At 39.2% G+C, this 26,697-nt stretch overlaps 1 protein-coding gene across 3 annotated transcripts in view; it reads right to left on the bottom strand.

Moving 5' to 3' along the window:
* Positions 1-14,292: 14,292 nt before the first annotated feature.
* HEG1 (heart development protein with EGF like domains 1) overlaps positions 14,293-26,697 on the bottom strand; it is a 77,726-nt gene continuing 65,321 nt past the window's right edge. For all 3 annotated transcript variants that reach the window (XM_079156337.1, XM_079156338.1, XM_079156339.1), the window contains 3 exons: positions 24,238-24,325; positions 21,353-21,527; positions 14,293-19,360 (listed from right to left, as the gene is read on the bottom strand). In XM_079156337.1, coding sequence (XP_079012463.1) covers positions 19,211-19,360; positions 21,353-21,527; positions 24,238-24,325 — 413 coding nt within the window. In that variant the 3' untranslated portion in view covers positions 14,293-19,210. The remainder of the gene's footprint in view (positions 19,361-21,352; positions 21,528-24,237; positions 24,326-26,697) is intronic.

The following is a 26,697-nucleotide window of genomic DNA, read 5'->3' on the forward strand; positions in this document are numbered from 1 at the left end:
ATACTGGAGGTGTCCCCATCCTTAATAGGTGATAACCAGGGAGCTAATAATTTAAATTTAGAAATAAGAAAAATTTGGGAATCAACAGCATTGAAGTCAGTGAGCCTTTTGACCTGCCTGCCACTGTACAGAAGTAGGTTTGAGAAAATGTACTTTATTGTGATGCCTGTCAATCAGGGGATAGAGAGCCTTTGGGGACATTAATGATCTCAAGTCCCATTTTCCTGAAGGTTAACCTCATAGTTCTTTGGACATAGCGTAGTATTGCAGAGCAAGAGAGCAAGAAGAATGTGCTCCTTTCAATTTAATTGTGATTCTCAACTTGTTTCATAGTTTAAGAGATGGTCAGATATGTGATTTAAAAAAAAAAATAAATGGCACTATGTGAAACCCAAGTCACAGTTCAGTTGCTTTGTTCTTAACCACAAAATGTTTTACATTTAGCAAATACTTAGATAGCATTTGTCATGCAAAATAGTATTGTGTTTAATAGATACTGACTCATTTAATTCTCAAGATAACTTTAAGAGGTGGATTCTATCATTATAACACTAAGGAAACTGAAGCCTAAAGAGATTAGAAATAATGTGTCTAGTGTCACCGGGCTAGCAAGTGGGGTGTGCATGCAGAAAGGCACTAATAGCCACAGCACCTGCCTCTCCCACTAACTCAGCAACCTCTGTTCCCCCGACCATGGCTGCAAGCTTAGCTGGGGAGATGTTATGGAGGTGAGCAGGAAGTCCTTTCTCCTCGTGTTTCCCAAGCAACCTTGGATATTGGTTGTAGCTGCTTGAAACCTCATGGGGGACCAGCAGAATCTGTGTCTCCTGTCCCCAGTGTCTCTCAGCACCTGGAGCCCACTCTGCCCTCACATAGCAGAACAGACCCTCCTCTCCAACTTGCCTCCCACTTCTCTCCTGATTAGCTTAGCACACATCTGTCCCTGAGTAGCCCTAATCCAGGTCTGCCACCCCTCCCTCCAAGTTCCTTGCCCTCCCAGGAGGACTCTCTTCCCAGCAAGGGGAAACTACTTAGTTGGAATTATGGAGATACACAGGGGCTTCCTCAGGACAAGGGTGTCCTGTTCCTGGAATATCTACTCAGATTAGAAGGAATTTAAGCATTTTTTTAGGGTAGCTGAAATAGATGTTGGCTTATAGCCTCTCTTTTCTGCAAGGTACTGGCCTTTGACTTGGTATCATAAATTAGCAGTATCTTCATGGGACTTGTATTTAGAAGATAGTAATGAAAAGAAGCAGACACAAACCAGAGTCCATTTTTCTGGTTTTCAGGGGGAGCGAACCTGAGATGTAAGCATCCTGCCTGGGGTCAGGGATGGGAGCGGTGGGTGCCCGTGCTGGGTGGCTGGGTCGGCAGGGCTGTCTTCACGGGAGTACTGGAGTTGGCACTATTCCTGTTTGGGCATCTTCCAAGTCTCTCCTGGAGATTCTGTGAGCCACTTGAAATCCAGTAATGAACCAAACAGATTAGATGCTCATCTTTGCAACTAAGAACACCAACTAATACAGGAGGTTATTACTGTTAGGATTGAAGACTCTGTTCACCCTCCCCCCCCACACACACAAAGAAAGCAATAATAATAGTCCAAGCATCAGAGAATGCCTATACTATGTCAGGAACTGTGCTGGAAGATCTATCTATCTACCTATCTATCTATCTATCCATCCATCATCTATATCTATCGTCTATCTATTATCTATCTATCATCATCATCTATGAAAAATAAGTGGAAGGTCATCTCACTTCTCATACCTCCTGCTTCTGTTGCTTCTATCGTTTTTACTTTGTCAGGGTTTTGTAGCATGTATTCTATTTCCAAATATTTATTTTTTGGTGCAGGGGATGGAACCCAGAGCCTTATGCATGTTAAGCATGTGCTCTACCACTGAGCTACATGCCCAGCTCCTATTTACAAGTTTTAATTCTTTTGTTTTTCAGCATTAGGTCTATGGCTAATGACTTTTCCATTCCCAAATTCTGTGCTATGATTCTTCTCTTAGTTGGCAGCACTCTACCAGGGAGCAGTGATTCTGGGTATTGTACCCATGAAATCTTCCTTGCATATTCAAGTAAATAACCTTCCAGCCCTTGCTTCATTGCCCTCTGGCTTTGCACATTGCTATGAAGAAGTCTGAAGCCAGACTTATTCTACTTTTTTGTTTTATTTTTTGGTACCAGGGATTGAACCCGAGGCACTCATCCACTAAGCCATATCCCCAGCCCTTTTCTATGTTTTTTTAGAGACAGGCTCTCACTGAGTAGCTTAGGGCCTCTCTAAATTGCCAAGGTTGGCTTTGAACTTGTGATTTTCCTGCTTCAGTCTCCCAAGCCACTGGGATTATAGGCATGCCCCACCAGTTTATTCTGCTCTCTTGAAAGGGACTTCCTTTTAAAAGGGACTTCCTAGTTTTAAAAGTAGCAAAACATAATACCTAAAATCCAAGGGTGGCTATGGCTTTCCCAATATCCTGTCCTAAGTAGCTCATCTGAACCCAGAATTTGCATCTGAATCTGTCTTTGAAGCCTACACCCTTCGATCCCACCTCATGAGGGAATTTCTGTGCACCTGGGAGGGATACAACCGGTACATTAGGAAACCGGGAAAAGTAACTCAGTCTCACTGGGCTTCAAGTTTCCCTTTTGTAAAATGGCAGGCTACACTAGGTTCATAGATTTAAAAGTTTTTTGTTATTGTTTATTGTTTTTATAGAACTGGGGATCAAACCCAGGGCTTTGTCCATGCACTGACCTACAACCCCTGGGCCCCTAAATGTTAAAAGCATAGAACTAGTGATGTGTCAAAAAAACAGGAAAAAAATTGGTTGTGTGTGGAGGATCTGACATATGAGCTTCTGCCTAAGCACAGGTACAGAGAAGTACCTTATTCTATCACTATTGTTTCATAAAATAAACATTGTTTTCATAACCCCCCTCAAGGACATTATCTCATAATAATGAGGTGGCATTTAAATTGAGTAAATTTTGTTTTTTGAAAAATTCCTCAGTTATTTCATGCATTAGGCCTCGATCTTGATAACTGGTCTCAGATAACTCTCTCCAGATCCAGCACCCCTAGCACTCAGGACATCAGGATATCTATTTATAGATCTATATATAGCTGTAGATAAAGATATAGATATTTTTTGGCACTGGGGACTGAATCCATGGGTGCTTTACATTTGGGCCACATCCCCAGTGCTTTTTAACACAGGGACTCACTAAGTTGCCAAGTCTGGCCTTGAACTTAGGATCCTCCTGCCTCAGTCTTCAAAACAGGATTCTGTAAATTCTGTCTAGAGGCCTAGATGACTTCTAAAAAAGTCTTTTAAAGCTCATGTTCTGACATGAATAAAGGTGAGAACTGCTCTCATTTTCTGAGGTTAAGATGATTGGGACCCTATCCTTTGGTGTTTAGAAAGGAATTATCCTGAAGTGAGGGATAAGATATTTCCCTTGGGTATAAAGGGTGTGGAAAGACAGGAAAGGTGGATTTCATTCCTTGATTAAACTAGTTATCACTGGGCTAAATATAGATTGAGTTCTGTGTGTAATATGAAATTATGGTATGTTGTCCTGAACAACTCCTTTTACTGATAGGGTTACAGTGATAATGCTTTACAGTGGGATTTGCACAACTGAAGTCAGAAGGAGGGTAGGACAGAGAAATTGGTAGTTAGGTTTTTTTCTACTTATCACAAAACACTGCTTCAAGCACTTCTGCCTGATACACATTTATTCTACATTTGCTTCATCTCAGAAACTTAGATGTATCCTGCCATTTACATCTACACTACAGACATCATAATTTAAACCCTCAACATACCTCTGAATTGGGCGTTTCATTTTTTTCTATGTTTTAGAGGAGAAAGTAATGACTGGATTGGATTGGTTATGAAATTCATCAAGTTTCCACAGCAAATAAGCAGTAGAGGTGTTTCAAACCTAGGTCCACTCATTCACACAAAGCTTCATACAGCAGGTGTGGCCAATATTAGCCAAGCAATATGTATTTTTTATTTGAATTCTTATTAAAAAATCAAGACAACTTAGTTGAAGAATTTTAGTAATAACCTCAAATGTTCCATGGCACTGAATTAGGAATCAAACAATTCATATGAACTGTACAAACTAGTGTTACTTTTAGTTATAAGGATGGGCTCAGTAATGCTGCAATAACAAGGAATTTTCTTAAATCTTCACACAAGTTTATTTCTCACTCATGTCCAACCCTGGCCAGCAAGGGGCCACGTCTGTCTTAGGAATTTAGGGTTCCAGGTTAATAGCATTCCAACATGTATCCCAACATGACTGTGGAAGCTAGAGAAGTGAACATCAGATAGTGGTTCTTAGAGTGTCTTTCCAGAAGTGACACATTGCTTCAATCAAAGCCAAGTCTCATGGCCAAACTTTAAAGAGATGGGGAAGTGATTCCTACTGTATGCCTGGAAGGAGAAATGGTAAAAAGATTTGGTGAACAGCAGAAACCCCCTTCCCCTCTCCCAAGCAATCACCCCTCTGTTTTCTGTCCTTATGGTTTTATATTTTCCAGACTATGAGATAAATGGAATCATACAGTTCGCAGCCCCATGTCCAGTCTTTTTCACTTACCACACCCTTTTGAGATTCATCCTTGGGGTTGCCTGATCCAGTAGTAGTTTGTTTCTTTAAATTGCCAGTGGTATTCCATTGCATAGCTATCCCACAATTCTGCAGGTAAAGGGTTTTCTAGTCTACCTCCCCCCTTTGCAGTACTGGGGATTGAATCCAGTGAGGTTCTTCCAGAGCTACTCCCCTAGTTCTTTTCATTCATTATTTTGAGTCAGGGTCTTGCTAAATTGTCCAATCTGGCTTCTAACTTGTAATCCTCCTGCCTCAGCATGCTGAATTGCTGGGATTACAGGTGTGCGTCACCAGGCTAGTGTAATTTTAAAGCATTTTCTCCTCCAATGCCCACTTGAGCTTTGTTACAATAAATTTTTGCTAAAGGTTCCAGTTCAGTCATATGTCATTGCTATATATCTATTCACCAGCATCTAATTATTAGCCTTCTCAGCCTTCAGTTACTAGAGGAACTAGTTCTCTAGGACCTTTCATTTTACTATATTTATTTTGCTAGACATTCATCCACCCACTTACCTCTTTGTTTTAATGAATGTCTACTAGATGCATGCCAAGCACTGAGCATAAGATGTATTAAAAGAACAGTGTTGATTCCTGTAAACGACAGAGTTATGATTCTGAGTACATTTATTCCTTCATGTTTCCGGGAGCAGGTTAAGGAATGGAGGGGAAATGACAAGAAGCTTTAACAGGAAGTCCAAGGTCTCCAGGGGCAATTGCTAATGAATCAGCATTACAATAACACATTGATTGATTCTTTAATTTTTTTTCCTTATTTTGGAGACAGGAGAACTTATTGAAGAGAACCAATATGTGCTCTTTAAAGTTTATGAAGTGTTTTCAGAAAACTTTCCCTTTTAATTTTCACAACTCTGCTAGACATTTACTAGTATCCTCATTTTACTGACCAGGGTGCTGAGATTCAGAAGACTGGGAAGACTTGTAGCCTGACTTCATAATTTGGGGAAAACAACAGGAAAACAGTGGAGAGCGTCCTGTACCAATGGGCTGTGCTGGCGGTTTTTTTTGAGGTAAAAAAAATCAACATAAATATTTATTCCTGGCCTCTTTTACTCTCTGACCTGAAGTTTCTGCTCATGGTGTCAGAGACTGCATGGTGTCATTTCAATGTCTGATACAGGAGGACTCTGACCTAGATGATTTCTGTATCATATGCCTTATCGTTTTTTTTTTTTTTGTTTTTTTTTTTTTTTTTTTGGTACCAGGGATTGAACCCAAGGCCACTACCATTCAGCTACATCCCCAGACCTTTTTATTTTTTATTTTGAGATAGAGTCTTGCTAAATTGTCCATGTTGACTTTGAACTCGTGACCCTCTTGCATCAGCTTCCAAAATTGCTGGGATTATAGGTATGTGCCACCAAGCCCAGCACCTTGCCTTTTTTTCCTTACTTCCCAAGCAACTGGAAAATGGATCACAATGCATTCTGAAGTTCTCTTTTTCTTCTTCTTCTTTTTTAAATCAGGGATCAAATCCAGGAGCCTTTAAACACTGAGTCACATACTCAGCAACTTTTTATGTCTTGTGACAGGAACTCGCTAAATTTCTGAAGCTAGCTTTGAGCTTGAGATCCTCCTGCCTCAGCCCCCTGAGCCTCTGGGAGTACAGGTGTGCACCACCATGCCTGGTGCTGAAGTTCTTTGGGGATCTTTACTTGCTGTCAAATCAAATCCTGAGGTGGAGGCTCAGTCAGGTCAGAGGCACAAGTAGGAGAGGATTCAGCTCTACTGTGTATAACAGAAGGGCCTCCCATTTTAGGTTCAAAACAATGACCAGGGTGCAACATTATTCATAATAATATGACAATAACGTAAGTGTCCACTGACAGATAAAGAAATTATGATCTATACATAAATAATGAATATTATTTGGCACTAAAAAAGGAGGTATTGTCATTTGAGACAACATGGAACTTGGAGGACATTATGTGAAGTAAAATAAGCCAGACACAGAAAGATAAATAATGTATGACTTCATTTATATGTATTAGTATATACTGTAGGTATGTATGCATTGCTATCACAAAATACCAGAGGCAAGATACTTATAAAGGAGGTTATTTTCACGTGGCTGCCGCCATTTTGAGACAACAGTCAGGTCCTGTAGGACCCCTGGAAGGACTGACTGAGTCCTGTCTCCAGGATCCCTCAGCCCGACTGAACACTCCCTGCCTCTGGGGCCCTCACATCAACTGACTGCTCCCTGCCGCCAGGACCCCCAGACCAACTGACTGTGCCCTATCACCAGGAACCCAGACGAACTGATTGCACCCGGCCTCCAGGATCCCACAACCACACCAAACACACCCGACCTCCAGGACCCCTGCCTGACCAACCGCATCCCGTCTCCAGGACCTCCAGCTGACCACGTCCACCCCTGAGCTGCAGCTCCCCATTTGCCAACACATTTGGAAGCCAGAGCAGCCATCTTGGATAATCCTGGAAGCCGTAGCTCCGATCTTTGGGTGGGGCAAATCCCATCCTGAGACGCCTGCTGGAGGCTTGAAGCTCATTGTCAGGTACCTCTCATACATCAGGCTACTGAACACTGGGAGGTTTCATTAGTATATGACTGTTATACTGTAGATTTTCTTTTTTCTCCTTTTTTAAAAAAATATTTAAGTTTTTATTTCTTTACGTTTCTGGCTTTCTTTTCCTTCTGTTTACTTGTTCCCTCAGAGTCACTTTCTCCCTTATTTACATGATGTTATTGTCCCCATAGGGGCTATTTGGTTTAGGATTGCATAGTGTCTGATTTGGGACTGCTAATATTGATCTCCCCTTAAAGAAAGGGTTTTGGAAACCTACAGGGCCACTATAAGCCTATAGGGGGAAATCTGCAATACCCCAGATCTGCACTGCTAGAGGGGAAGATACATGAACAACATGAAAAAACAAGGGAAGAAAATGATCCAAACAAATCTAGATTCTATAGTAATAGAATCCAATGACAGTATGTTAGAAGAAATGTCAGAAAAGGACTTCAGATTATACATGATTAAGATGATTCACAAACCAAAGATGAGAGAAGAGAGCAAATGCAGGCCATGAATGATGATACCAATAAGCTGAAAGAGCAACTGCAGGAAGCAAAAGATCATTTCAACAAAGAGAGATTCTCAAAAAAAAAAAAAAAAAAAAAAAACCAGACGGAAATCCTTGAAATGAAGGAGACAATAAACCAAATAAAAAACTCAATGGAAAGCATCACCAACAGACTAGACCACTTGGAAGACAGAACCTCAGACAATGAAGACAAAATATTTAATCTTGAAAATAAAGTCGCCCAAACAGAGAAGATGGTAAGAAATCATGAACAGAATCTCCAAGAACTATGGGACATCATGAAAAGACCAAGTTTAAGAATTATTGAGATTGACGAAGGCACAGAGATACAAACCAAAGGAATGAACAACCTATTCAATGAAATAATATCAGAAAATTTCCCAAACCTGAAGAATGAAATGGAAAATCAAATACAAGAGGCTTACAGAACACCAAATGCACAGAATCACAACAGATCCACACCAAGGCACATTATAATAAAAATGCCTAACATTCAAAATAAAGATAGGATTTTGAAGGCCGCAAGAGAAAAGCATCAGATTACATATAGGGGGAGACCAATACGGAGAGCAGCCAACTTCTCAACCCAGACTCTAAAAGCTAGAAGGGCCTGGACCAACATATTTCAAGCTCTGAAAGAACATGGTTGCCAACCAAGAATCCTATCCCCAGCAAAACTAACCTTCAGATTTGAAGATGAAATAAAATCCTTCCATGATAAACAAAAGTTAAAAGAATTTACAAATAGAAAGCCTGCGCTACAGAATGTTCTCAACAAAATATTCCATGAGGAGAAAATGAAAAACAACAATGTAGGTCAGCAAAGGGAGGAACTACCTTAGAGAAAAAACACTCAAAGGAGAAACCAAGCCAACTTAAAAACCAAAAATAAGCCCAAATGACTGGGAATACAAATCATTTCTCAATAATAACCCTGAATGTTAATGGCCTAAACTCATCAATCAAAAGACATAGACTGGCAGAATGGATTAAAAAGAAAGACCCAACAATATGCTGCCTGCAAGAGACTCATCTCAAAGAAAAAGATATCCACAGACTAAAGGTGAAAGGATGGGAAAAAACCTACCACACACATGGACCCAGTAAAAAAGCGGGGGTTTCCATCCTTATATCAGATAAAGTGGATTTCAAGCCAAAGTTAGTCAGAAGGGATAAAGAAGGACATTTCATAATGCTTAAGGGAACCATAAATCAGGAAGACATAATGATAGTAAATATTTATGCCCCAAACAATGGTGCATCCCTGTACATCAAGCAAATCCTTCTCAATTTCAAGAATCACATAGACCACAACACAATAATTCTGGGTGACTTTAACGCACCGCTGTCACCACTAGATAGATCTTCAAAACAAAATCCAACCAAAGAAACCATAGAACTCAATAACACAATCAATAACCTAGACTTAATAGACATATATAGAATATTCCATCCATCAACGAGCGGATACACTTTCTTCTCAGCAGCACATGGAACCTTCTCGAAAATAGACCATATGTTATGCCACAAAGCAGCCCTTAGGAAATGCAAAAAAATAGAGATACTGCCTTGTGTTCTATCAGATCATAATGGACAGAGTAGAAATCAATGACAAAGTAAAAAAATGAAATTACTCCAACACTTGGAGACTAAATAATATGCTATTGAATGAATCATGGATAACAAAAATCATCAGGGAGGAGATTAAAAAATTCTTAGAGGTCAATGAGAATGATGATACAACATATCAAAATCTCTGGGACACTATGAAAGTGGTACTAAGAGGAAAATTCATTGCATGGAGCACATTCCAGAAAAGAATGAAAAGTCAACAATTAAATGACCTAACATTACAGCTCAAAGCCCTAGAAAAAGAAGAACAGAATAACAGCAAAAGTAGTAGAAGACAGGAAATAATTAAAATCAGAGCTGAAATCAATGAAATTGAAACAAAAGAAACTATTCAAAAAATTGACATAATAAAAAGTTGGTTCTTTGAGAAAGTAAACAAAATAGATAAACCCTTAGCCACACTAACAAAGAGAAGGAGAGAGAAGACTCAAATTACTAAAATACATGTTGGAAAAGGAAATATCACAACAGACACCACTGAGATACAAAACATAATGAGAAGCTACTTTGAAAATCTGTATTCCAACAAAATAGAAACTACTGAAGACATTGACAAATTTCTAGAGACATATGCTCCTCCCAAACCGAACCAAGAGGACATACACGATTTAAACAGATCAATATCAAGCAATGAAATAGAAGAAGCCATTAAAAATCTACCATCCAAGAAAAGCCCAGGACCAGACGGATTCTCAGCCAAGTTCTACAAGACCTTCAAAGAAGAACTCATTCCAATACTTCTCAAAGTATTCCAGGATATAGAAAAGGAGGGTACCCTACCGAACTCATTCTATGAAGCTAATATCACCCTCATACCCAAACCAGGAAAAGACACATCAAGGAAAGAAAATTTTAGAGCAATATCCTTGATGAATATAGATGCTAAGATCCTTAACAAAATATTGGCAAACCGTATCCAAAAACATATTAAGAATATTGTGTACCACGATCAAGTGGGGTTCATTCCTGGAATGCAAGGATGGTTTAGCATCCGTAAATCAATAAACGTAATCCATCATGTCAATAGACTTAAGGATAAGAATCACATGGTTATTTCAATTGATGCAGAAAAAGCGTTTGACAAACTACAACACCCCTTCATGCTCAAAACACTAGAAAAAATAGGGATAGTAGGAACATACCTGAACATTGAAAAGGCTATTTATGCTAAGCCCATGGCCAACATCATTCTTAATGGAGAAAAACTGAAACCATTCCTTTTAAAAACTGGAACAAGACAGGGATGTCCTCTTTCACCACTTCTTTTCAACATTGTCCTCAAAACTCTAGCCAGAGCAATTAGGCAGACTAAAGAAATTAAAGGGATACAAATAGGAAAAGAGGAACTTAAGCTGTCACTATTTGCGGATGACATGATTCTATATTTAGAGGATCCAAAAACCTCCTCCAGAAAACTTCTAGACCTCATCAATGAATTCAGCAAAATAGCAGGCTATAAAATCAACATGCATAAATCTACAGCATTTTTATACGCAAGCGATGAAACAGCTGAAAGGGAAATGAGGAAAACAACTCCATTTGCAATAGCCTCAAAAAAAATAAAATACTTGGGTATCATTCTAACCAAAGAGGTAAAAGATCTCTACAATGAAAACTACAAAACACTGAAGAAAGAAATTAAGGAAGACCTTAGAAGATGGAAAGATCTCCCATGTTCTTGGATAGGCAGAATTAATATTGTCAAAATGGCCATACTACCAAAAGTGCTATACAAATTCAATGCGATTCCAATTAAAATCCCAATGATGTACCTCACAGAAATAGAGCAAGCAATCATGAAATTCATCTGGAAGAATAAGAAACCCAGAATAGCTAAAGCAATCCTTAGCAGGAAGAATGAAACAGGGGGTATCGCAATACCAGAACTTCAACTATACTACAAAGCAATAGTAACAAAAATGGCATGGTATTGGCACCAAAATAGACAGGTAGATCAATGGTACAGAATAGAGGACATGGACACAAACCCAAATAAATACAATTTTCTCATACTAGACAAAGGGGCCAAAAATATGCAATGAAGAAAAGATAGCCTCTTCAACAAATGGTGCTGGGAAAACTGGAAATCCATATGCAACAGAATGAAACTAAACCCCTATCTCTTACCCTGCACAAAACTCAACTCACAATGGATCAAGGACCTTGAAATCAGACCAGAGACCCTACATCTTATAGAAGAAAAAGTAGGTCCAAATCGTCACCTTGTTGGCTTAGGGTCAGACTTCCTTAACAGGACTCCCATAGCACAAGAGATAAAAGCAAGAATCAATAACTGGGATAGATTCAAACTAAATAGCTTTCTCTCAGCAAAGGAAACTATCAGCAATGCAAAGAGAGAGCCTACAGAGTGGGAGAATATCTTTGCCAATCATACTTCAGATAGAGCACTAATTTCCAGAATATATAAAGAACTCAAAAAACTCTACACCAAGAATACAAATAACCCAATCAACAAATGGGCTAAGGAAATGAACAGACACTTCACAGAAGAAGATTTACAAGCAATCAACAGATATATGAAAAAATGTTCAACATCTTTAGTAATAAGAGAAATGCAAATCAAACTACCCTAAGATTCCATCTCACCCCAATTAGAATGGTGATTATCAAGAACACAAGCAACAATAGGTGTTGGAGAGGATGTGGGGAAAAAGGTACACTCATACATTGCTGGTGGGACTGCAAATTAGTGCGGCCACTCTGGAAAGCAGTGTGGAGATTCCTTAGAAAACTTGGAATGGACCTACCATTTGACCCAAAGGACTCAAAATCAGCACACTACAGAGATACAGCCACATCAATGTTCATAGCGGCTCAATTCATAATAGCCAGACTATGGAACCAACCTAGATGCCCTTCAATTGATGAATGGATAAAGAAACTGTGGTATATATATATACAATGGAATATTACTCAGCTATAAAGAATAATAAAATTATGGCATTTGCAGGCAAATGGATGAAATTGGAGAATATCATGTTAAGTGAGATAAGCCAATCTCAAAAATCCAAAAGAGGAATGATCTCACTGATAAGCGGATGATGACACTTAATGGGGGGTGGGAGTGGGACAAGAATGGAGGAAGGAGGGACTGTATAGAGGAAAAAGAGGGATGGGAGGGGTGGGGGGAAGGAAAAAATAATGGAATGAATCAAACATCATTACTCTATGTAAATTTATGAATATGCAAATGGTATGCTGTTACTCCATGTACAAACAGAAACAACATGTATCCCATTTGTTTACAATAAAAATAAATTAAAAATAAAATAAAATGCATATGTTAGGGCTGGGGATGCAGCTTAGTGGTGGAACATTTGCTAAGCATGTGAGGCCCTAGGTTTGATTCTAGCACTACAAACAAAACAAAACACAAATGCATATTATAATTAAGCAAACAAACCAACAAAACAATTCTTCTAATCTTAAGAAGCAAAAAAATGGTATCTTGTTTTAATTTCTAGCATGATTTGAGATTGACCAATTTTATTACTACTTTATGATAAAGTACTTGTTCATGTGCATTTTTAAAAATATATATATATTTTTTTTAAAAAAAGGAGGTTATTTAGCTCAGTTCTAAAGGTTCAAGGGCATGGAGACAGTAGTTCTAGGGAAGACATCCTGGATGTACATAATGGCAGAGTCCAGTATGAAGAAGAGACCATATTGCAACACAGGATTGATGGGGCAGGAGTAAGGGGGGGAGACTGAGGTCCCCCAATCCCTTCCAAGGGTATATTCCCAACGGATCCAAGAACCTTCCTCTAATCCCTATCTATTAAAGGTCCCACCACCTCCAAACATTGCCACACTAAGGACCAAGTCAACACATGAACTTCTGAAGGATGAGCCACATTGAAACCAGTTATGTGGAATCTAAAAAAAGAGAAAGTCAAAAACATAGAAACAGAGAACAGAATGTTGGGAGAAGATGACAATGGAGAGTAGACTAAAGGGTACAAACTTTCAGTTGTGTAAGATGAGTAAATCAATCTGGTATATAGCATGAATGCTATAGTGAATAATATTTCATTGTGTATTGAGAGATTGTTAAAGAGTAGATTTTAGGTGTTTGTCTATACACACAAAACTATGTGAGCTGACAGATAACGCTAATTTGTTTGACTATAGGAACCATTTTACTTGTATATCAAAACATCATGCTGTATATGTTAAATATGTATAAATTAAAAAATAATTATTAGTGGAGAGAAGGTTTGGATAATGTGATGTTTACAGTGTCTGGTTGAGCTGAGCAGAAATAAGAAGGGGTCAGCACTGGCTTCCTGTTAAGATCTCAGCTGGAGGCTATGAACTGATGGGCTGGGAAAGCTGAGAGGGAGGAAATAGTCAGAATAGGAGAAGGCTGCCAGTCAGCTCCATTCAGGAATGTTTGGTGGGTCCCAACTCTAACATAATCTGCCAAAAAGTCACTTCCATGGACCAAGCTACTATCATTGGCCTCCTAGTGCCAAGGTTTTTGCCGTAAAGCATGTGAGAGGCTCATTTGTCCCTGCCATGTGAAGCATCCAAGGAAGCTATTGAACATATAGCTAGCCAGGCAGTCATATTCCTTGGCCACTGAATGTGGCCATGGCCCACTGTCTTAAAGTTCCACAAATCCTCTCCATCAGAGGACACATATACTTTCCCTTCTCCTCCAAAATATGAGGAGTTGGCATGGAGTGTTAGTAAGAGGCATTCAGGAGGAAATTTCCAGTGTCCATCTGTCTATCCATCCAACATCAACAGCGTCCATCTTCTGGGCACTAAGGGTAGGGAAGTGACCCCCACTGCCAATATTTGCCACGGAGGAGTTCACTGCACACTTCTGTTGTGTAAGCAATGCCCTAATGAAAAATAATTTGTGCTCCTGTCGGTTTACTTATTAATAAGAGAAGAACACACATTGAGAACAATATTCATTTTATTGCATCATTTCACTGACTAGAACGCCAGACTTATAGTGGATATAAGTAGAAAAATAACCGAATTCTTACAAACAATACTTTGCTGCTACAGTACTGAATAATTAGTGAAGGCTGCAATTATAATACAACTTTAAATAACATTCTCATAATGGATTTAACACAATCAACCAGGGGCTAAAGTTCAAAGGTTTACAAACAGAAATCCAGGACAATATGAAAACTCAAAAAGTTCATATTTCCACTACATGCGCCATTTAACCATAAATCCAGCAACACAAACATTTAAAAAACTCACAGCACTCTTGATGAAACAATAATTTTCTTTTTAGAACAAATTTAGGTAATACAGAAAGATAAGTGAGTTGGATCAGTGTCCTAGACAAACTGGTTCCATTCCATCCCTGTCCTGTCTTATCCTCTCTACCCAGGAACTCTGCACTGAAGTGCACTGAACATCATTAAAAATTTATAAAACCAAATCTAATAGCAAACTCCCTTGAAATGGCCTCTTGAAAATACCCATGGTACAGGTCTAGTTTAGGATCTGTCTCTTTTTAGTTTCCTTTGGTTTCACAGACTTTTCTGTGAGCTAAAGTTTACATCAGATATGGAGTATAATATTATTAAGATACTTTAGAACAACAGATTAATTATCATTTAATGTCCCTACCATTTTTACAAGTTTCTTCTTTGGGGTTTTGAGAAAACAAAATGAAAACAAGAACACCTACCCAAAGGTGAACTCTATAAAACCCTATTTGTTTCCAAAAATGCACACAAGAACCTTAGAATGATGCTTCATCCAGAAGAAATGAAGTGAAATCTTCCTTCCTACCTCCACAAAAGCTTTCAGTTAGAAAAAACATATTTATGATAATAAGGGCAGTTTTAAATACAAAATACCGAATACTAACTTTGCTCTCTTCCTCTTTCCAAAGAAAGGTCTTCTAGTCTCAAAGTCAAAGTTTATTTTAGAATTATGAATCAAAGCCCTAATTATGGGTTTGGGTAACTCCACTATACAGGCAAAGTCAAATGAGTTAAAGTGCACCTGAGCACTTTACCAGTGGGCAAAGTAGCTTAATGAAGCATCAGAAGGCCATGTGCTAGGAGGGGGGCACCCTAACATTACTGCTCTAGAACTTTTACACCTGAATAGCGATCATCCTTCACAGACATTTTTGGGTAGCAATACAGTATCTTATTGCAAAGATGCTGCCCTCTACTATGGGCCAACTTCTAAGAGTTACCTCTTCCAAAAACTCAATAGTCACCTCTGACTTTTTGATCTTAACTACTATCATCCAGCTTGACTGCACCATCCAGTCAGCAATTCTGGCTCTAAATAACTTAGCTGCCTCTGAAAATTACCTTTCCCTTAAAGGAGGCAGATTTATCAGCATTTAAACTGTTTCCAACTCTGATAATGTTTCACACAAATATTCTCCCAATATTTGGAAGCCACGGCCTCAGTATGGAAACAAGACAGGCAGCCATCCAGAGGAAGCGTATGTCTGGCTGTGCTTGTCAAAAACCCACCCAGACCATCACCTTAACTTCCTACTGTCAAAGACACATATTGATGTGCTTCTTGCCAAGCATAAGCCCGTCACTATTTTCTTCATGAGGACCACATGCACCCAAGAAATATACATTTAAAAAACCAACCTGAAAGAACATTTTCAAAAGGATATTCAACACCTTTTCCACTTCATGTCATTAGTTTGGGTACTGTTTAATATTTTCTCTAAATATAATTTAAGTTCAATCTCTCTTGCCCTCTTTGATACTTAAAGTACACTGCATGGAGAGATGCCTGCCAGGAAGGTGAGCAGGGAGACCTAGTGGAAAGAACAACAGGGTAAGTCAGGCCAACTAGGACTTGAATCCTGCTTCTAACGAGGCTGACTATTTATCCTCTCTGAAGATTTCTATATCCAGGAAATACATGCTGTCTTGGCCAACTAACAAGGGTGCTGTAACTTGTATGGAACTTGGCCATGGCAGGAACATGAAAGATGTTATTTATCCTCCTAAAGAAATAGTTCATGGAGCAAACACGAAAAACAAAACAAAACAAAACAAACAAACAAACAAACAAAAAAAAACAACGGAAATAAGATTTTTAGGAGCGTAAACAAAACCCAGCATGGATGCTAGGAAGCCGGGAAGTCACGCTCTGGCGTGTTCCAGGACACACAGGTTCTCCTGGCCTGACTCTTCCCTACAGAAGCATCTTGAGGGCAGGTTAGTGTCACTTTTTCCTTCCTCACACTCTCCCCCACTGTGGGGTCCCAATGCAGGACCATGACATTGTTGTGCACATGAATCACAATTTCCAGGTGTGAGCACTGATGCTAAGCTCTTGCACACTAGCTGAGATTCCCCCATGTCAGGTGTACACACATCCAGACCTGTTCTGTCCATGGGCTGCTAATACCATACCAGCTGTTTCCTCTTGGCATAAGCAGGCCCCTTCTGGAAGTATTAACCTCAAGCAGGAGTGGACTCAGCCTTTCCCTTCTTCACCTAGGATGTGGTGAACACTGAGCAACACCCATGCCTCTTTTCATGCTTTCTTATACCTCAGGATGCTTTCCACATACCACGCCTCCTGAAAATTGTAGAGATGGTATGAACTCAACTTTGCTTAGTGCTTTTGTCACAGTTAACAACAACAACAACAAACACCCTTAATCTTAACTTGAACAAAAGACATGAAACTCACAGGACACACTTTTCTGGACTGTGGAATTCTTCCCAAAAATGCTCTTGGAACACAACACTTCATTTTGTGGGACTTAAGGCTTCTGACCCTGAGATAGGAGATGATTTGCCACTGTGATGTCAGCTCAAGGCAGCAGAAATACATGTCTTGGAAGAGCTTCTATGGTGGCTCTTCCCATAGCTGTGGGGCCTAGGGACAAGCAGGGGCATCACCTCACAAGGGATCCAAGTTGTTGGCTCAGGTGAGCTGAGTGCAGGAGCTCAAAACTCTCCAGTTAGATATGAAGCAGTGAGGCACAAAAGGCCATTTAGTTCCACAGAGATATAAGACCCAAAGTTTCAAGAAAGCGATGCTTTAAATTTTTAAGTTAACATCCATGGATAACAGAATTCTTTTTATATTTGTAGGTGCATTTTAACTGCTAAAATTCATTGCCCCTTTTCAAGTGTTCCTGCTATAGCAGGTGATGGTGAGTTGCAGAGACCAAGGGACACAGGAGCCACACCTAAAACACTTAGGGAGAGGACTGAGTGTGTTTTGAAAAAATTATAGAGAACCCTGAAACAACCATGCCCAGGTCAGAAATGTCCCAACAGTTGTACCATTTCCAGAAATGTGTGCCATTTAACTCCCAGCTTCAGGGTGGGAAACATTCTTTTACCTCTGTGTTCTCATCATTTCATCCAAAACCAGATGTTCCACAAACAGATAAATGAATATTGTTCCATAGGGAGCAGTTAAAGACACTGAGTGTTGGACATGCCTCCCTTGCAGGACCTATATCACAGGTATGATAAATAAGACATCACAATCTCCTTCCCAAAAGTAAACTCTCACATCACTAACCTGCCAGGATGTACTTCTCCAATGCTGCCCTGAACTACAACTGTGTTTCCAGAGGACACCCCACACCGTCAATAAAGAGGTACAAATGATTGGATATGAGAAAATAAGTTAGTTCTTCAATGAATAAATAGCTCTGAGAGGCTGAGGTTTAAACTGAGTTTGTGGATGAGATTATGAGATTAGCAGGTAAGCACACTTACCTGAAGCTCCATCCTAGGTCCCTATTCTTCCCCCAAGAATCCATGGCTTCCTAAAGTACTGTTGATGTAGGAAACCAACATGCGTATTCAGCTCCTTCCTCTAACCTGGTTCAGCTGCAGGGACTGTGGCACACTGCTTTTCCTTTACTGGTGAAATACCAGCTAAGACCCAACCAGCATTCAGCTCTCCATTTCTGACCTATCCTTTGTAGCCTCTGGTCTCCACGATGGTGGTCAGAGTCCCAAACCTCATGAAAAACCCTCATAGATAGAAAGTACCTCACTGCCTATAGGACCAACCCCCAATTCTGACTGCTGGACCTCACTGTGGGGCAACTGGATGCCTCCAACTAAAACCAAATAGAAACTGTTTTGCCCTGATTCAGGCTTGCTTGAAAAGGTGAGGTTTAATTGCAAAAGGGGGGGGGGTGCCTCTTAAATAAATGTTCCACCTTGCCTTGAAATACAAATGGGAGTTGTGTGCTGTGCCTCACAAATGTCAATTCCTTATTTTGGGGGGTTGACTTGGAAACCATAGCATACAACGACCTAGAAATATTAAAATACTGTACATTCAACTGCAGCATCTTCAAACCTTAGTGGTATGTTCATCCCCATCTATTGCTTAGCATGTAGGCACTGGACAAAAACAAAGAGCTAGTATCTGGCTATAAATTAATCACCAAATTGTGGCCTATGGAAGTGTCTCAGGAAAGGAAACCTTCTTTCCTGAACCATCTTGAAACAAATCCAGGAAACCTCCCTGCCCAATTCACTAAAGTGCAAACTAAGGGAAAATTGGGTCCTCGCAATGATACTTAGCGGTCTGCTGTGGCTAATGGTTGCCCCTAGTGCCAGTGCCATGTTGCAGTCACTCAGAAACTCTCTTGGTACTGGCCCATGTTCATGTTCACAGTAACAACAAAGGTGCTGAACAAGCAGTCTGCAGTTCCACATCTATCTGTCCCCTTCCACTGTGGTCAAGACCCTTGTGCCTATCTCTTTTCTGCTTGCCACTTAAGTGTGGCTCTGATAAGTTCTGAGAGCAGCCAGTGTGTCCTCTGAGCCATAGAGATCCTGGGAATCTGGCTCAGAGTAATGGGGCCCTCTCTCTCCTAGACTCAAAAGTAGTCTCTTCTCCTGCTTTCATCACTAATGAAAGATGGGTTATACTGTCCAGGGAAAATGCACGAATGCCGTGATCCAGGCAATCCAGTGTAGGCAGGGTAGAGTCCATTTCGTTCAAGTTCAGGATTCCTTACACTTGTGGGCTGGTTGCAAAGAGAAAAGAAGAAAACTCAATTGGTGATTCTTGGGTTTAAATTTAAGTGCAAAAAAGCATTCTACATTTTAATAAACTTAAGATGGAAGTAGCTATAAATAGCTGAGCAAGGTCTGACCTAGAGGTAGGAACCCTCACAGGTCTCTTTAAGGAACATGGGATATACTACATTTGACCCTATTTACAAAGGGGATTAAATAATATTATGGATATCCCAGTGAATTTAGACCAACATAGTAAAAGACCTGGGTTTATCCTGTATCATGTGGTTATATTGATTCTTAATTTTTTAAAGTATCTTTTTCTGTGTAATACAAGCAGCTCAAGTCCTCCCTGGCATTTAGCAAAAGGCTACTGTCCCTGCCACTGCACAAAAGGAGACTGACACGAATTTTGCAAGGTCCTATGACCATCTTAGAGATGCAATAGGACCCCAAACCAGAAGGCCAACAGCAATTTTCAGGTGTCTTACTGGTTTCATGGGTCATGAACTACCGGCCTGATCTGCACAAAAGTTCCCTGGGAATAACACAGGCTACTCTGAGAAGGCCCTCATCATAGTGCCAGAGGTAAATTCTTTCTTGGCAGAAATAAAACACTGGATACTACATATTATAAACTCAAATCCTGTAAGAGTCCAATGTGGGAATCACCCAGACCACCCCTGAGCGTACCAAGTAATAGCTCTTCTACTCAGATGACAGCTCCATGCTATAAGCCCAGGCTCTTTCTATACACTGCTCAGCCTACTGTTCTGAAGTGAAGATGAGGCTCATAAGTTCTTAACTAAACCTATGGAAGACAACTCTTCAGTTAATTCCATGGAAATATGCAGTAAAGCTGGGTTCAACCACATGGAGGCCTACTGGCTGCCAGTTGTCACACCATACTGGTACTGAGGAGTCCCTAGCAAAGGATGTGAGTTCCTGCCTGGGTAAAATACTTGTGTGTAGTTATAGCTATAGTTAGGAAAGGAAAAGGACTTTCCTGCCAGAAGAAAAAGCAAAGATCTATGTAGAAAGCAATGCAAACATTTTTAACTAGAGCTAAGTTGGAGACATTTATCTTTCTTCTAATTTCTTCTTGTTCTTTCTCTAGGTTCAAATTTTTCAAAGAACCAGTTAAAACAAACAGCTCCTTAGCATGAACAAACCCGCCCCTCCCATCCAAAGTCTGATCCTCATGGTTAATTCCCATAGCAACAAGAGGGATTGTGGTTCCTGTAACAGAGCTGTCTAGAGCAATTAAGTCTCCAAAGGGCAAGGTTTCATGTTTATTGCTATACCTCAAACTGATGAGAGCCACCTGACATATGTTTAGTTTTCAGTTCAGATAGCCCAATCTGTGTTTGCTTTATGGTTGACACAGTGTAACATGAAATGAACTGGGCAGTATAGAGGAATAAGACCTGGGTTAAATTCAATGTGGGACAGAAGAAGCAGGAGATCAAGGTACTCTCCTGTCTTCTCAAACTAGGTATCCAGGGATGGGCAGAGCAAATTGTTTAATACCTACTGAGTTTTATAATCTTCTAAGCCTCTGAAAAGTGCTTCTTGGGGATGAGGCTGAAGTGTTCTCTTCATGCCTTTTTCCAACCCCAAATTTTAGATACCTAATCACACAAAGCAAGCTAAAGGCTAGCAGATAAGTAATAAAAATGAAAGGTTCAAGTTTACTATCTCAAAATTTTTTCTCTAGCTTTCAGTTTTCACTCCTACAACTCAAAAGCAATTTCATGGATTACTGCTTACAACACCATAAAGTGATGTGCTACATGGAAATAGCCTTATCTCAATATCAAAACTAATAAGTATCATGCAAAAAGATCGTAACTGAGTATTAAAATATGAAAATAAGAGGCTCATTCCACCATTCTCTTGAATCTTCAACTAGCTGTAATGCTTTTACTACAGCAAAACAGAATTCAACTTCTCAGAAAAGACTGGAGCCCTAAGGCTGCTCTGGGCAAGGGAATACACACCGAGTAATACACATCCGTCATCTGGAGGAGGTTTTTGGTGCTTCCATTCTCATGCATCTCAATAGCTTCTCGGCCCCATTCTTGTGAGCGAGGGTTCTTAGGGTACTCAGCATATGGGGACATTTGGAAATCCCCACTTTTGAAGATGAGTTTGCTTATGTCATTTTTATTCTTTCTGTGGGATAAAAATATTTGAAAAGTTCCATGAATAAGTTCTGTAAAGAAATTATACATGTGAAAACACAAATTATTATTTTCCAACATAAATTAGACTGAGAGATACCACTGTACTTCTGTGTAGCTACCCACTGAGGAACGTTAATATGGTTATTATTTTTAGTGTTTGCCCAAAGTAAGTAAAAATGCAATTAGGTGCCAAAAAAGATGCAAAAAAAATTCTAGCCCAAAGGGTTAGATTATCAGGGGCAGGGAGGACAAAGACAGCAACAATGGAGCTGTTAAGACTCCTCTAGGGAACAGAAGTCACTGTGTCTTGGGGGGTATGCAGGGAAACAAGAATCAAAAGTTCACAGAATGGTGAACTCAGAAGGAAGTTCAATGCCTCCCAACTGGCCTAAGCACCAGAATTTACATGGAAGTGTCTACATATTACACAGCTTTACTGAACCAGGAACTTAAGGGAAAAGGCAATTTGCCTTATTGAAGAGACCTGACATCCTTTGCTACTAGCAAAGCTGGGACTGGAATTCAGTCTCTCACCTTTCCAGCCAGTGCTCTTTCTACTACATGAAGTTACTTCACAAATTACATTAAAAAAAAAAAAAAAAAAGGATGGTTTGTTTGTATAAAAAAAAAGTGCACAGTCTCTTCATAGACTATCCACACTCTCATTTCAGTAGGTCAGAGGAACTCCATAGTGAGGTTTCACTAAATAAAAATTATTATTGGAATATGTATTTCTTACCTATCTAACGGACCTAGGATCGGAAATTTTAAAATTATATTTCCCTTGGGTAAGATAATCTAAAGTTTCTTCCTTCTCTTTGCTCACCTATAATAAATTTTTCTGGGGCAGTTACAAAATGACTCAAGAGTCATAAAACCAAATGTCCAGTATATGGTTTAGGTATTGGTCCTTCATGCAAGTTCAGACCTACTATTGCTCTTGTAGGGTGGGTATCTGATCTCAAACAATGACTTCCTTTATCTTTCCTTCTCAGCAACAAACAGTTACAGTCTCCATTCCAAAACGGCTACAACACATGGTATTAAACACATTGCGTATATGAGGTATAGATTGCCTTGAGCTCTCGGGTTTTGCCCCTCTAGGTAACTACTTCTAGTTTCATATCCGGAAGTTTATTTCCACTCGTATGGATCATCTTTGAAGGCAATTTGGTAAAAGATGGGCAAAGGCCTGCATTCCTGAATGGGCAGTTTTGCAAATTGTTCTCCATGTTCTTACTAGAAATAGAGAATATCTTAAAATGACCTTCATGTCAATGGCAGAAAAGATAATTTGCCCTTTTGGTAGGTTACCTCCATCTATTATATACAGATAATTATTACCATTTATTAGGATATAAATCAAAGGTCACAATTTTCCTTTATCTCAATAGATAGGGGGATAAATTCCCTCCTTTCTCAACAGAAACCAAATCCTATTGGCTTCCAGGAAGCCTATAGATAAATTTACTGCTCATCTCACACTGCAGTTACAACTTCTCTACTGCTAAAATATTTCAGGTAACTGCTTTCATTCTTCTTTCTTTGTCTCTTTCTCTATATATGCATAGCTTTATTGAGATATAATTCACATACCATGATTCTTTCTTTTAACAGTTTTCAGCATATTCAGAATCATGCAATCATCGTCACAATCAATTTAGGACAGTTTCATCATTCCAAAAAGAAACTTCATACTCTTTAGCAATCACTCTCCAATTTTCTTCCTCCTTACCCCACTACCACCCTACCCTAGCCCTAGGCAACCACTAATATACTTTCTGTCTCTATTAGATTTTCCTATTTTAGACAATTCATAAAAATGGAATGACATACTAGCTGATCTGTTGTGACTGGTTATTTCCCTTAGCATATTTTCAAGGTTCATCCACATATCAGTATGTCATTCCTTTTTAATAGCTGAGTAATGTTCTAGTGTGTGGCTATATCACATTTCATTTATCCACTCATTAGTTGATAGACATTGGGGATATTTTCACCTTTTGGCTATTATGAATAATGTTGCTATGAACATATACGAACAAGTTTTTGTATGCCTATGTTTTCATTTTTCTTGGGTATAATACCTAAGGCTAGAAGTGCTATATTTAACTATTAGACTTTTTTCAAAGTGGATGCACAATTTTGCATTCCCACTATGTGTGAGAGTTCTAATTTTTCCACATCTTCATCAATACTTTTTATTTTTTAATTTTTGTTTGTTTTTAATAGCCATTCTACTGGGTGAAAAGTGGTATCTCATGGTAGTTTTTTGTTTTTGTTTTTTCTTTTTTGTGTACTGGGGATTGAACCCAGGGGCACTCAACAGTTCTTTTTTATATTTTATTTAGAGTCAGGGTCTCGCTAAGTTGCCTGGGGCCTCACTAAGTTGGAGAGGCTGGCTTTGAACTAGGACCCTCCTGCCTCAGCTAACTCGCTGGGATTACAGGTGTGAGCCAACATATGCAGCTGGATTTTCTTTTTCAATGAAGAAAACGAGGTCCCATTTAGTCCCTTTCTTTTCCCTCAAGCACCAACTACCATGAATTTCCCTTTCTCCTTTTTAATGGTTCCGTCATAAACTATGATTTAAACCACCTCAAGTATTCTTTAAGAGAGTAAAAACTGATTCTTGCAAGAATCTGACCTTTCTGCACAGGCAAAGAAACAGGATTAGAATTTGAACTCTCATCACTTACCTGCAGCAGGTAACAATCAGTGCAATGCCTAGGATAAGCAGAAGCCCACCTCCTGCTGCTGCAATCACCACAGTGATAAGCTGATAGGCTGCACATGTCAAACAAACAAACAAGTGGATTGGTAGGAGGTATAACCAGTGAACATTAAAGAGTAGTCTCCCCTCCCACCACCACCACCCTGCCTCTACTGGTGACCTCTACTTCTTGGCCTCTGGCAAAAGTTACTTAATGGCTATCTCTACGTTTTCTCTGTATCAGAGTTTCCCCTCCTAGCCACTCCTAGAATGGTATGTCCTAAATTGTATCTGAAGACCATTCCCTGATGACGTGTTCACTAATCCATGGCCAAAAGTGAAAAATAAAGGTCAATAAATGAGTTTTCCACACACTTTTTAAGAAAAACATTTTTTAGTCATTGGTGGGCCTTTATTTAATTTATTTATTTATATGTGATGCTGGGAATCAAATCCAGTGCCTCACACATGCTAGGCAAGTGCTCTACCACTGAACCACAACCCCAGCCCTTTCACACACTTAATTTATTTCATTTCAATAGTTGTTCTATAATATTTTATTCTCCTAACTTCTTTCTCTCAAGATGTGTCTTTTACCATTTATATAATATGCCTTGGAAAATGTTGTTTTTAAAGTTATGGAGAATCTTAGTTGCTTACTACTCTTTGATATTAGCTGTTGTTTAATTTTTTTGATGGTGACAATATACATAAAAATGCTTGATTCAGTTTTAGGATCTTACTTGATAAAATAAGACTCTCAAATTTATCAAAAACATTATTGGGCAGTTAAGTCTGGGGTCTGAGAATCACTGCATAAACCATACTAGGAACTGAACAGATGCCTCAGTTGAATTTAATTATCAGAAATTAGCAATCACATAAGCAAGCACATATCATAAGTAATAAACAATACTAAAAGTTTTCATTAATCAGGTTTTATACCTGTATATTTCTGGTAAAATTATTTTCTTTGTTTTAAAAATTTTTTTGAATATGAAGTCTTTTTTTTTTTTAATAATCCATTTATAATGTGGTGCTGAGAATCAAACCCAATGTCTCACACATGTGAGGTAAGTGCTCTACCCACTGAGTACAACCCCAGTCCAGTAAAATTATTTCCAATATATTATATAAAATATTCAGACTGATTCTTTTGGTGTGGAAATAAAATTGTGTTCTCAGGTTGTAAGACCCAGATGAAGTCCAACAGATTTCCTGCACAAAATTAAGACTGACATCATGCTCTCTAGGCATTCAGGTAAAGTAAAAGGGCCAGACACGGGGCTGACACTCTAGTCCCCTTTCTGGCTAAGTCTCATTCTCCCCAAGCTCCTGGATCACTAAGCACTGATTGAAAATGAGGACAGTAGAGAGCAAACAGTGCAGAGAATACAGACAAATACATACTATGCAACCTTTTCCCTATCCTCTTTTTTAAATAAATAGCTTAGAAACCAGATTATTATGGACAACTCTCAGGACTGTGACACACATGGAACAGCCAAACCATGGAATAAATTCATTCTCTCCTCACCTCCTGACAGGTATTCAGAAGTTTCTCTTTTAACAAAAATGAAGATAAAAGAAATCTCTTGAATGTATCTACTTTTCTTCATTTCCACCAACAATGCCCTAGGATATCATCATCTCTTGTCTAGACAATGGCAACTGCCTCCCAACTCAGCTTCTTGCTCCCAGTCTTATCTGCTCATTATAAAAAGCAAGGCTAATCATGCCATTTCTGTGGCTCCCTCTGTTCCTAGATAAAGACCAAATTGGAGTTCCTGCTTATTCCTCCAAATTGTTTTCTCAATTCCCCAAAACAAGTAAGCATCCATTTTAGAAGTGCCCTTGCAAGTGGCTGAAAGTTGTAGCAGGTTCCTTTATGAAAAAATTTTGCTTAAAAAGAGACATGGACTATGTAGACCAGTGCTTCCCAAACTATGAACCAGTTTTTGTTTATTTGCTTGTGGTTTTGGGATATATTTTAAAAATATAAAACAAAAGTCCCATTCACATTCCTTGTCTTTTTCTCACAGGCACATTTATCACGAATTTCCTTTTCATCCTTTTGAAAGGAGCTATCTGTGGACTGATACATTTATAAAATACAATAAAACTATTTTTAAAAGGTTCCCATGCGTGGATGTCACAACCACATCAAATTAATATAAACACTTCTAAGTGCTTTTGTTCAATTTTTGTGTTATCTGTTCATATTGCAGACTGCACTTAGTGTAGCACTAGTGTAGACTATGCTTTTCAAACTTCCATGTACATCTCAATCACCCAGAAGCCTTGTGATATAGATTTCTGGTGCCCACCCTAAGAAATTTGATTCAGTAGTTCTGTGCAAGGGCTCATAAACTGCATTTCTAGGGATGGTGATGCTGCAGACCAGAGTGAGTTGCACTGGTGTACATTAGAGATGAGAGAAAACAAC

The sequence above is a fragment of the Sciurus vulgaris genome, assembly GCF_902686455.1.
Source record: "Sciurus vulgaris genome assembly, chromosome: 10".
Taxonomy (NCBI): Eukaryota; Metazoa; Chordata; class Mammalia; order Rodentia; family Sciuridae; genus Sciurus; species Sciurus vulgaris.